Source organism: Ictalurus furcatus, chromosome 22 (genome assembly GCF_023375685.1).
Source record: "Ictalurus furcatus strain D&B chromosome 22, Billie_1.0, whole genome shotgun sequence".
NCBI classification, from domain to species: domain Eukaryota; kingdom Metazoa; phylum Chordata; class Actinopteri; order Siluriformes; family Ictaluridae; genus Ictalurus; species Ictalurus furcatus.
In genome coordinates, this window is record NC_071276.1 from 13462438 (window position 1) to 13476368 (window position 13931).

General features: G+C 34.9%; 1 protein-coding gene across 1 annotated transcript in view; it reads left to right on the forward strand.

Annotated features, from left to right (window-relative positions):
* The window catches only part of fras1 (Fraser extracellular matrix complex subunit 1), a 139640-nt gene that overhangs the window by 111433 nt on the left and 14276 nt on the right, over window positions 1-13931 (forward strand). Inside the window, exons 45-55 of the mRNA XM_053610739.1 lie at window positions 610-798; window positions 2121-2240; window positions 2334-2513; window positions 4080-4204; window positions 7229-7369; window positions 8043-8270; window positions 8746-8859; window positions 10308-10458; window positions 10668-10827; window positions 12678-12846; window positions 13097-13343. Of these exons, the coding sequence (XP_053466714.1) occupies window positions 610-798; window positions 2121-2240; window positions 2334-2513; window positions 4080-4204; window positions 7229-7369; window positions 8043-8270; window positions 8746-8859; window positions 10308-10458; window positions 10668-10827; window positions 12678-12846; window positions 13097-13343 (1824 nt within the window). The remainder of the gene's footprint in view (window positions 1-609; window positions 799-2120; window positions 2241-2333; window positions 2514-4079; window positions 4205-7228; window positions 7370-8042; window positions 8271-8745; window positions 8860-10307; window positions 10459-10667; window positions 10828-12677; window positions 12847-13096; window positions 13344-13931) is intronic.

The following is a 13931-nucleotide window of genomic DNA, read 5'->3' on the forward strand; positions in this document are numbered from 1 at the left end:
CCAACGTTGTCAATAATTTCCCCAATATATTAGTTGGTTACAGAATGGGAATGCACTGATGTTGGAATTCTGGACAATTGTCAGTAGCCAATATCTGTTCTACACATTCCTGCAGCTGTTGATGCACATACAAATAAAATGCACATATAAAAAAGATACATATATAATTCACACAATTTTTGTTTTGCAGACCAACCATTCAAAAACGAATAATTAAGGATTTGACTGTCTAATACAGTCCTTAAATTGTCAGATGTTTTTTTTACTTTCTTGTAAAATAACAGCGTAACAAATACAATAACAGTTGAAAACCAAATTACAGTGTTACCGAATATTACAGTTACCCGAAATACAATAAATGCGTCATCAGATATCTTTTTGTATTAGCAGTCAATTCTATATATTCGACTGATGCTGAAAATTGTTTTCAACAATAACCTCCCAATACCAATATAATTCTGATATTATTGTGTATCCCCAAACTACAATTTCTGATGAAGCCCTATGTTTGTTATATATTAATGCTTTTCTGTCCATAACTCAAATGATCATTTATGAATTATGATACCATTTTGTAAACCTTTCTGGAAATCATCGCTTTTCCACCAGGTTATTCATCTAAGATCACAGAGCAGCACCTGAAAGGTACAGATATTGACTCAGACAACCTAAAACTCACGTTCATTGTGACTAAAGACCTGAGTGTGGGCACACTGCAGCTTCACAAAGGCAGAACCAAAGTCCAAATCTCTGCCAAAGGGTCAGTCAGGAGCTTCACCCAGGACGACATCAACAAAGGTTTCTCCCTTTTCTTTAAGCAGTACATGAGCTATAACCACAGGAACAATGTCAAAAATATGAGGAGGCACCACACATTGCAGGATTTACTGCTGTTAATGACAAATGTTTATTCATTTTCAGTTGACCCATTAAACCCCTGGATTATTATTCAGTTAATCATCCAAAAGCATATTACTTAGTTACAACACTCGGCAGATTGGTTCTGCCAGGGTTCTGTGGATAGTGAAAGGCTGTTACTTTCGTAAACTAGTTTCTTAAAATTTCTTGGTTAAGAAAACCCACTGCTGTAGAGGGACGATCCAAAGAACACTTCTAGATTCAGATTTGTTTCTAACAGTGCACTATGAGTAATTTATTATTATTGACTATGACAATATTAAATAATAATGAATCTAATGGATACGGAGTCAGGAATATAACCCACTGATGGATCATGGGATTTGTTAAGGGGTTAAAGCATGAAACAATTGGCATAAAATATGTCATATTTATTGACAGGCAGCACTAAACAGGCTAATTTAAAAATAGCAAAACTGGGTTCTATTGCAGGTTTTTTTTTAATGATAAAGTAGATAAAATACAGCAGCAGCTTTCTGAAACATGCCAAATTGTATTGAATCAATTCATAATACATAGCAGGGTTCTCATAAAATCAGAGTTTACCTGCAAGTATCTGTGTTTCAGTAGCTCAGCTTTGAATTATTTACCAGACATTCATACTGAAGAGCAAAGAGAAAACTATGAGAGAACACACAGACAAGTATTTGGTATCAGAATATATTCTGTGAGCTGAAATTGTCTAGTCAGTTCAACCCAGGGGTTCTTAAACTTTTTACAGCCAGGGACCCCTTTAACTGTAAAATAAATTCCACAGCCCCCTAAGCCTAAGCTTGATATTTAAATATGTACAGTAATATTCAGTTTTTTTATATTTTAATATATTTAATATTTGAAGCCATATAATGTTTTATTCCTGAAAGTTCCACTCACAGAAAATAATAGCTACATGTGAACATTATTTATAGGATACTTGTACATATAAGCCAGCATCAGAATTATTATATAGTTTCTATAGTTGAGGTTCAAATGCAAACGGCGAAAATGGCATCAATGGTAGGAGCCAATGAAATACATTTCATGGTCAAATCCGGATAGTCTTTTGTAAACATTACAACTGTTATGATTATTTGAAAACTGTAAGCAGGAAAACATTTCACTAGAAATGGATTCTAAAAATATATAATTGAATGATTTGGTATATGGTATAAGTCAAGAGTCCTCCAAAGCCATATAACAGTATTTTGTCTTTCTTACATCAGGCTTTGTGGAGTATATTCATGAAAAAGGAGAGAGTGGAGGCAGCTTCTCCTTTAAATTTAACCTTGAAGATCCAGAGGGCAACAAAGTGATCGATGAGACTTTCTTCATCACTGTCCTTGGTAGGCAGCTGGTTTGGTTTTTTTTAGATAACCAAAACATTGGATCTTATAATGCATAATCAAAAAATTCTGGCATTCTTTTATTCAACATAGAGGATAGACTTCCCCCTACAATAGAAGTGAATAAGGGTTTGGTGCTGGATGAAAACTCTGTGAAGAAGATTACAACGCTGCAGCTGTCCTCCACAGACCAGGATAGTGAACCTGGAGAACTTGTTTACCGTATCAGCAAACAGACCCAAGTGGGCCATTTGGAACTTTCTACCAATCCAGGTACAAACACCACCACATGCATCAATTATAGAGTAGGTGGGCAATACAAGCCTGAACAGATTATCAGTTGCCATAGCAAAGATAAATTAAAAACCTATAGTAGTCAGTACTTGATTGGATGTTAACCCAATAACTGTTTGCCCTTGCTTTATTTGTTTGTTTGTTTATTGAAATACTTATTTATTGGTTTTGATATGCCATAAACTAGACTTTTCTTTTAATATGAGCCATTCCAGCTTCCAGACTGCACAATATGGATGCAATTTAAGAAAGTTGAAGTTTAAGTGGTGCTACATATATAAAGTCTGCAAAAAACAACGTTTGGTTCTTCCTGTTTTATATAATTATTTATCCAGGAACAAAAAAATAGGTAAGTGCTTTGGGTAAACTCATTCAATATTAAGTTTTACATAGGTATTATTTTATACCAACAGACCTTCAGCGAGCCAGTGTGAAAAATAATGGAAGTGCGTGGGAGTACATATAAAATGTTTTGAAGATGTGAAGTGTTTTGCTAGAAAATCTCTTGGAAATCTCTTGGCTTGGTTATTCCAATACCAGTTCCAATTTTTAGATTACTAAGATTATCATATCGAGAAAAAAAGTACATCTATACCCTCCCTCTCTTGGCCTTTCTTTTTACCCAGAGGTGGAAAAGTATAGAAATTTATACTTCAGTAAAAGTTTAGGTATTGTGTCAACATCTTGCTTGATTAAAAGTTGGAAGTAGCTTGTTAAAACTATACTTAATAAAAAAAAGCTAAAGTGTCCACAATCAAACGAACCTAAAATAAAGGTAAATGATTTTAACAGAAATTACAAGTCAGTATTTTTTTCCCCCAACATAATAAAAATAATATTTCAATTCTGAATGTTACAGTTAAGGGCAGAGTTAGTATTCAGACTTTTTTTAATGACTTTATTTGTGCACAATCGAAAGAGCTCCAACTATATGACCAGCCTTATTTTGGAATTGGTATACATTTTTCATAATATTAGGTTCATTAAGTTAACTTTATTGTTTGATAAGCAAGTGAGACTAATCGGCAATTCTTGCACAAAGATATTTGGTTGTAGTATCCATACAAATTGTTTGGATTTGATTACAGGTTTTAAAAATAGTTTTAAATAAAATCTAAATATATAAATATATATTTTTTTAAATCATATAAATATGGTTAAAATTTTTAGATTTAGAGCTTTCATGGTACAATATATCATTAATTAAGGTAAAATATAAAACCTCTATAATGGTTAGTAATCAAATATAGTTACTTTACAGCTCAAATAAAGTTTATTAGTAATATTCATTGCTGAATGCAAACTTCCAAGCTAGATAACTGAGTAATTCCCAGTAGGTTTTTTGCTGAGACTTAAGGATGATGTAGTTTTTAATAAATGTAGCAGCAATATATATACAGTGCTCTGTACAGAATGGGGTGAATGAGGGAAGTGATTTCTGACATGACAGATTTCATTCAAATGAAATACCCCACTAAAAAGATTGTTTAATCAGTTCAATTGAAAAGCACTGTAGTTGAGATAACATTTATTGTAATGTTGCAGGCAAGCGCATCAGCACGTTCACTCAGGCTGACCTGGCCTCACGCAACGTGCAATACGTTCACACCAGTGAAGAAGAGAAACACTCAGACGACTTCACTTTCACCGTGTCGGATGGGGCTAATGAGGTACACACAAGCACACACAAACACACACACATACTAATGAGTGCCAGATATGCTCGAACACACACAAACTACTGAAAGAGATTAACACAAAGCCAGAGAAGCAATCAGCTGAGACTGCTCAAGTGGAAAGCTCTCCTCTGCAAAAAGAAGTGCCACTTCACAGATACGGAGAGAGAGCGAGGGAGAGAGAGCGAGAGCATTTCTGAGAACATTAAAGCATAGAGCTGTCAATAGTACACAGGATCGGCACACCCAATTAGAGCTTTTGATCACAAATGAGCTAAATCTGAATGAGTTGGGTTGTAAATTAAATGTGATAAATTAAGATCTCTTTTTCCCCCTTTTCCGACATAGTTGTGCCACAGTTAATTTGTACAGGTGCTTGTTTACTCTCTGTCTTGTTTAGTTTTCATTTGCATTTACGCCTTTTTTTTTTTTTTTTTTTTTTTTTAGCCTTTTTTCCCCAGTTAAAAAAACAGTGGCATGCTTTACACAATGTGTCTTACATTTGCAGGTGCAAAGTATATTTTTTTTATCAGCTTTTCACATTTCTTGTCCATGCTGATGAAATGCATCAATAACATGATGCTACCACCACCATGCTTCACTGTAAAGATGGTGGTTTTAGGATGATGAGTCATTTTGAGTTTTTGTATTTGCACAAAAAAATTCAGTTTGGTTGCATCAGATTAGAGAATCTTTTTCTTTGCTGAGTCTCCTGCAATGCCATTTGGCAAACTCAAAAATGGTTTTTGATATGGTTTTTTTCAGTAAGGTTTTTTTCCCCCACTACCCTTCCATAAAGCCCAGCTATGGCTATGATTGTCCTGTGAACAGCTTCTCCAGTCTGATCTGTGGAACTTTCCAGCTTCTTCAGAGTTACCATTGGAGACTTTCTTTTTTGACCCTTGTGTCTATATAAATGTAGTCCCAATGACATAGATATAAAAATGTTAGTTTTATATATGCAGTATACAGAACTCAAGTACATTCACTTATCACCCCAGTGTTCACAGTTTGGCATGAGTAAGTACATTTTTACTAGAGATGCACTGAAACTAAATTTCTCCGCCGATACCGATAACCAATTATTCAGAGTGATATCGGCCGATACCGATAGTTCTACCTTTTATGCCTACTTTAAAATGAATAATAATTAATTCCATAATTCTGAAGGAAATACAAATAAAAACTTTATTCTCTCCATTTCAACAAGTTGTTTCACAGTAACTGGTCTCATAAACAGAAAACACATTACTCTAATTAACATTAACACATGAACTAAATTCTGAAGATTAAAGTAAAATTTCTTAACTTATTGAATGTTATTAATTCATATCAACATTGACTGAATTCTAAAAAACCTCCTGTTAGTCCACAAACAAAAGCATTTCTACTTCATCACTGAACATCAAACTGGTAATATATAATATTAACTTTTTTATGTATTAACATTAACTGAATATGAAATATACTACTCTACAAATATATTTTTCTGTGCAATATATACTTTGTCAACTCATCTTCATTTAAATCTTTCATCAGTGTACTGCCGCTTTAATTCACCACGAGTAGCTCGAGCAGCTCTGAAAAAAAAAACATTTTGACTCGACGCCGAAACTCCCGCTTCAGTGCTGCAGTGTCCGGTGTAAAATTTTATTAGTGCAGAGATTACAGAGATTACAAACTGAAGTTTTCTCATCATTCCACACAAGAGACATCATCTTTACACACAGCACGAAATAGACTGGATTAAAAGATGTGTTTTCCCGCCCTTTTTTGATTGACAGGATATAATCGGCCCTGATCATTGGATGTTTTTAAACTATTGGCCGAAGCCGCTAGCATGAAAAATTGCCTTTGTCGGCCGATACCAATCATTGCCCGATACATCGGTGCATCTCTAATTTTTACCCTTTTCTTTCCCTAGCCTTAACATACTGTAGGTCATGTTTTCAAACAATCCAATAAAACAGATTTGTGGTAGATCTGTAGAAAATTCTTTGAAATCTTTTGTAACACATTGTTTTGCTTGCAGGCAAAAAAAAAATGTAGACGTCACATTAAAGTATAAAACATAAATTTAATACAAAGCCGAGTGTTTTTGAAATTATGATCCACTGTCCACAAATAGACTGGATTAAAAGACAGGACCAAAATATAAAGCATATTCTTATGTAATATTCATTATTTAGTCATCTTTATGGTTCTAAGGCTTAGTAAATGTATTATAAAATCACTACACTTTGTGACCCACTGGACACATTACAAGGTGACTCAAAATACCCAGTGTATCCAGTGAGACCTTAGCATAGCATGACAAACCTGTAATAATCTCTCTGTGAGCTTATTGTTGGTTAAGAATTCATTTGAGGGTTATTAATGAGGATGGTACAGCGGTACATATTTGAGCAAATGGGCTTAAATGAGCCTTTGATTTGAAATAGATTTCGGTGTACGTTCAAAATTATCGCACAGAATAATTTAGCGATTAAAACCCTCTCCGTTTGGAGGTGTATTAGGAGCCTAGTGGGAGCTGATTCTTGGAAACTCTTGAGATGAAAGAACTTCCAACATGTCTAACTGTTTACTGGGAACAAAAAAGTTTGAAGAGATTTTGGTGGTATTTTTTGTTGTGCTGGGCCTCCAGTTGTTGTATTCACATGAACATGACAACAGTGTATTGTTATTCCCCCTACTAAGTGGGTATATTATCAGAAACTCAGACTAAACTGTTTTACGTACTAGTATCCATGTGTACTGTTTATGGATTTGAATATTTGAATATTCTGAAGCAAGCTGAACATCAGTTAAATGTTCACCTGCTTATAATAGCAGATTATTTGATGTCTCTCCTATTAGGCAGCATTATAGAGTCAAATGATGCACTGGTCTCTGGCATATATGAACAATATTATAGTGTGTGTGTGTGTGTGTGTGTGTGTGTATGTATGTATATAAATACAGTGACTCACAGTGTAGGGTAATCAGTGACTCACAGTGTAGGCAACATGTGTGTTGCAGATCTCACAGACGTTCTACATCAGCATCAGGCCGGTGGATGACTCTCTCCCCATGCTGGCCATGTCGGGGATGAGGGTGCAAGAAGGAGTGAGGAAAACCATCACTGAGTTTGAGCTCAAGGCCACTGATGCAGACACAGAGGTAAAGTCAACAGAAAAGGAAAGAAGCAAGCAGTCTTAAGCTTCACAGTCTTTTCATATTCACTATTCTTTTTTAACTCGTTTAACTTTTTTTTCCAATCTTTTTACCTACAATTTCTGTGAATTTAATGGACAGTTTCTTCAAACTGGCCAAAATGATGTAGTATATTTTTGATCAGTATTCATCCATCCATCCATGTTCTGTACCACTTATCCTACACAAGGTCGTAGGGAGCCTGAAGCCTATCACAGGGGACTCGGGTCACAAACTGGGGGACACCCTGGAGGGTTTGCCAGCCCATCACAGGGCACAAATGTGAACACCCCCTCACACACCCACTCACACACTACGGACAATTTAGAGATGCCATTCAGCCTACAACATATGTCTTTGGACTTGGGGAGGAAACCGGGGTACCCAGAGGAAACCCCCAAAGCACGGGGAGAACATGCAAACTCTGCACACACAGGGTGGAGGCAGGAATGGAACCCCAAAAAAGATATCTAAAATCATAAAGTGTTAATAAAGCTGATGGCAAAGAAATTAAATTGGAAGTGAGGAGATAAACTTGGTTGTGACATTGGGCCTGCTAATAATAATCATATATGACTTTAGGTGATGATACTGCTTTCTGACCTCTTTCTCGTTTTCTGTCTCATTTTTTCTCTTGTAGGAGGACCTGATCACGTTTACCATCGTTCAGGCTCCTCGTCATGGTACCATCGAGCGCACCAGCAACGGCCAGCACTACCGGCAAACCAACACCTTCACCATGGACGACGTTTATCAGAACCACGTCAGCTACCATCACGACGGCAGCAACTCCTTAAAAGACCGCTTTACTTTTACTGTCAGCGATGGCACTAACATGTTCTTCATCATAGAAGAAGGTGGAAAAGAGGTTAGTCTGATGGATGGTCCTTTTAAATGACAGGATATTTTCCTTGAATTGCTTTTCTGGAATCATGCCTGTGTCTTTAGAACATTAATATGAACTGGCAGGATCCCACTTTCCACCTTTGTTCTCATGCTGTCTCATAATTGGTTCTCATCTACCTCTCAGCAGTAACTTCTCTCACTTGGGTCTAAGTTGGCATGTTGTCATTAAAGCTGATGGTTAAATAAAACACCTTTCCTCATAGACTAACAAAATGGCAGCCCTGCTGTGACTGTGTTTAATCTGAGAAAAAGAACTTGTGAGGTTGTGTGCTGTTTCATGATGTGAAGGACATTAGTGTGTAAAGTATATTTTGTTTCTCATTAGCTCTGTCATTACTTAGAGCACAGTGTGTGAACCTTGTGTGTATTATAAGTTGCAAATGGTACTGTGGATTTATAATGATGGTGAATTTTGATTTGTTGTTTTGATGTTTCAGGTGGTTACTGCTGCACCTCAGAAGTTTAAAATCGACATCCTACCTGTTGATGATGGAACGCCTCGCATCGTCACTAACCTGGGCCTGCAGTGGCTGGAGTATATGGACAACAGGGTAAGATATGACTAGAAGGAACAGAACTAAAGACATACAACCTTTTTTTTAATGCTTGACCACTTGAACAAATATTTTCTCTAACTTGCGGTCAAATGCAAAAGTTTGAATACTCTTAAGACAAAATATTTTTATTTATAGCAATTTATGGCTATGATTTTCTAAGATTTCATATAATGAGTACTAGTTTGTGTGAGCAATCTGATCAACTGAGTGAGTATAATTGAAAAATTGTGAAAACAACATGTGTCCTAATTACATGTGCTGATTGTTCTTAATAGCAGTGGCAAAAAGAATCCCAGAAGAGTCTAATTGAACTTTTCTACACGTCCGTGTAATTGTGAATCAAGTACATGACTGAGTATGAAAACTAAAAATAATTGTGAACATGAGTGTTTATGTCAATACATACAGTATACTATATGAGAAAAAAAATTATTCACATGCGATTAGCATCACAGGGCTGTAGCAACATCATCAATTTCAGAAAATGTCTGATTATTTTGAGATACTAAGCCATAAATTCAATAGACATTTCTATTATAAAATCTTAGTAAATAACATTTTTTTTTTCTTCAAATGACCAGCTAATGCAAATGTCATACCTGAACTTTAGTGATATTGTTTTATGTGCACAATCAACAAAATGACTTTCGGGCTGTAGTAAATCACACTTAAATCTGTTCGCACTGATACCTCCCAGTGATCCAGACTGCAGATGTAGTAAGGCAGTTAGTTGTGCAAAATTGACAAGGCATTCTGTAATCCTCCACAGCCCTGTTAGTAAATCAATTTTTGGTGTTTTTCAAGTTTTTAGACATAAAACTCTTAGTAAATTAGGGTATTAGTGTATTAGTCATCACAAATGTTTCTTGATTATCAGAAATAACAAAAAAGGTGAAATACTGTATGGTAGGATCATAAATTTGATCTGTTTTAATTTATACAGTTCTCTTTCTGAATGTGATTGAAATATTCTCTTGTATTAACTTGTTTGCCCACTGCCTACAATCTCTTTCATATCCTCTTTGGATCCTCTCTGTTGTAATATTCATATTAAGAGGTGACATATGTGTTAGTCATGCAAAAAATGTTATTCTATTTAAAATATTATTCGGTTGAGTAATGTTCTAGATTGCTAGTTTGTTATCAGATACAACCACGTTGTATTTTTAACATTTTGGAGTCATGTTGCTGAACCAAAATTAGCACCCAAAAGCCATGGGGAGTGCAAACTTTTGCACTCAGCGGTAGAAATGATCAATGGACTTGGTAAATAATGGCACTCTGCTACCCCCAGCTGGTGATATGGAACATGACCACAATTACTTTTTTGTCATTTATTACCAAGGTACAGTACTGTACACTGGACAGTCTCTCGTTCTGCTCTTGGGACTGATCTCTGTGATATATGAAATATTTTGACATTATTCTGAAATGGGTTCTAGGCCACAAACCTGATCTCAAAGAAGGAGCTCCTCACCATCGATCCAGACACAGATGACGGTCAACTGACTTATGAGATCACAGCTGGACCTAAACATGGTTACGTGGAGAGCAAGCTGAAACCAGGAATCCCCATTACCTCTTTTACACAAGGTAACACTTTAACTGTAACACCTTGAGATTTAAATACCTTTGTAGTTACCTAAGTGATCTGTGTCTATGAATATTTTTTTCTGAGATTGCGCTCACATTTTCATGCGGTATGAAAGAGATTTTCAGCCTAATAAAAGGTCTTAATCAGTACTTTAATCAATATCTCTAGAGTCAACTGAATTGTGTTGTTGTTGTTTTTTTGTCCACAGCGGATGTCAACCTTGGTCTCATCCGCTATGTTCTAAATGATGATGGTGTCCAGGAGACCATGGACAACTTCAAGTTCCTCGTGAAAGACAGCAAGCCCAATATCGTCAGTGACAACGTATTCCACATTCAGTGGTCCCTCATCAGCTTCGAGCATAGCAGGTGGACATTAGTCCAAACATGGACTCTTCCATAGTCTGAATGTATTAGTGCTTTCTATGAAGACAGTATTCGTAAATCATTATAATTCTGCTTAAAATCTTTGTACGTTTGTAATGATTACTTTCCATTTTTATAAACTCTATATACTGTATATAAAAGGCGTTATTAGTTATGTGCTGTGCATTAACAGTAATGTGCAAAAGTCTTGCTATTTCCTATGCAAAGAAATGCTGTAGAGTAAATATGCCTTCATAAATAATGAAATTAAATGTGTCTCCATTTACAAAAAAATACTATAAAGATCAGTAAACAGTAATAAATGAAACAAAGACGATATTTGATGTGATGACCCTTAGCCTCGGATAGAATTAGTGCAGTTTTATAAGGAAATGAGCTGTAAGTTTTATTGAGCATCTTGCAGAACCAGCCACGGTTCTTCTGGAGACTTTGACTGTCGCACTTGCTTCTTACTTTTGCAGCAAAACCCAACAACCTTCATTGTTTTTTTTTTTTGTCTGAAAAGTGTTTCTTACATAATATGCTGCTTTCTTTAATGACATACAAAAAAAATTCTGTAACATTTAATTTTGTGCTGGAAAACTAATATTTGGGAATCTAAAATGTTTTTTGTACTGATTCTATCTATAATGTAGAAGTCTTAAAATAAAAAATCAATATTATTTATTTTATAATTATAATTTTATATATATATATATATATATATATATATATATATATATATATATATATATATATATATATATATATAAAATCTTAGTCTTGGGCACCCTATTTTTTTTGTACAAACTTTGTTATAGATTTTTTTATTTTATGACTTCTACATTATAGAATCAGTACAAAAAACGTTTTAGATTCCCAGTCATTAGTTTGATTATTAAGATTTTATATATATATTACAACAACAGTGTTGTTTCACTATTCATTATAATGCCATGTGCTGTAGTGTGCAATCTTATTATTAATAATAATTATCTTACTAATAATGACCTGTGAATAAATTATAACTATAAAGCAACTGTAATACTTATTAACAATATAAAACATTTACAAACAGTTAATTCCAGAATAATTACAAAAATACGTAACGTAAAGACACAAAACTTCCAAAAATGTTCCAAAATGTCCAAAATAGGACATGGACACACATATATAACACTTAGCTTTGTATTTCTCGAAGATATGTGTGTCTTTGTCATTTCTGTAACTAATCAGGAATTAAATATTTCCATATCACATTACAAAAATAAAAATGATAAAAAATGCTTTTATAAATCAACAGTGCCTTAAAACTGACTTATAACAAGGAAGAATTTATAATATTATCATTAAGTCAATGATGCATCATCATAACATATCATTGATTTTATTTGATGCACTCAGTGATGACATTTAAAAAGTTTATAATGTTGTTTAATTGAAAATGTATTATTATAGAGCTGTGCAGTAGAGAACATGACATTATGATGAATAGTGACACTGACACATGCATTACATCAAGTAATTAATTAGCAAGGAATTGCTTATAGAATATTGTTAGAGCTTTATGAGGCATTATTATAGTTTATAAAAACACTTACACGTAATCATTACCAACCGACTGATAAATTTGTGCTTTAGAGAAAGTGTTAACCTGAACGTTTTAAGCATTCAGTGCCGTTACTTTTAGAGATTTATCATCCTGGGAAGTTTAAATGACTGATATGTCGGTATAACAGTACATTTGTTGGAGTTTAGTGAAAAGCACTTAGGGCCTGAGTATTGGAAAGGATTTACATTTGTGTTGTTGTTGATTGGATGGTTATGAATACTGTGGTTTATCGTATGTGCAGCTATAATGTGAGTGAGAAGGCGGGCACTGTGGCAGTGACCGTAAAGAGGACCGGAAATCTGAACCAGTATGCCATCGTGCTGTGCCGCACTGAGCAGGGAACTGCCAGCTCCACCTCCACCGCTGGCTCTCAGCCTGGAAAACATGACTACGTGGAGCATGCAGGACAGGTACACACTTTAACTCACTATCTGATTTCTATCTGATTATATCTGAAACTATCTGATTCCCAGTTATATAACTGAATATAAACCTAGACCTAATACAATGGCACATATTTTTCATTTTATACTCCAGGACAATCTAATTTTATGTTCCTGAGAGATTCCAGCATCACATCAGTGAAGCACTAGCTTTGTTGTTTAAGATATAAATGCATTCTCTCTAAGGAAAGATCATTTATCCACCCTGATTCTGCAGGTTCAGTTTGATGAGCGCGAGGACACCAAAGTGTGTACCATCATCATCAACGATGACCAGGTGTTTGAAAACATCGAGAGTTTTATGGTGGAGCTGAGCATGCCCGTGTATGCTCTGCTGGGTCAGGTGACCCGTGCCAAAGTGAACATCAATGACACTGAGGACGAGCCCACGCTGCAGTTTGACAAAAAGACCTACCACATCAACGAGAGCAGCGGCTTCATCTTTGTTCCCATTGAGAGAAAAGGTGCATGTCATACTTTCTTCCATGATTCGTTCTGTTCATCTTATAAAATGTCAAACATGGGTCCTTTACTGAGTATATAGTTTTTACTGATTTTATGCTCTTTATATATTCTTGTATACACAACAGCATTTTGTGGATTTGTGAGTATATGTAGTAGGCGTACAGTTTATGTTCTTATTATTAAAATAATTGCCATGAACAGGATCCCTGAAAGGTTAAATTACATGAATATTTGATGTAATATTTTAAGAATAATTAGCACAGGACCATTTACATTAATGTTCTGGTGTCACAAGATTTTTAAAAAAAATAAAGTCAACAGGTTGTACAGCTATATTTTAATCGATTAGTAGTTTAATACTGATATTCGGAGACAACAAACAGCTAAACCTGTACTGAAATCTTTACTACAACCCCAAGTTTGAAAAAGTTGGGACAGTATGGAAAATGCAAAAAACAAAAACAAAAAAAAAACAAGGAGTCATTTGAAAATTCAGTTGACCCGGTACTATATTGAAAGCACATTATTAACACATTATTTGATGTTTTACTTTATGAATGTAATGTATTTTTGAAAATATATGTTCA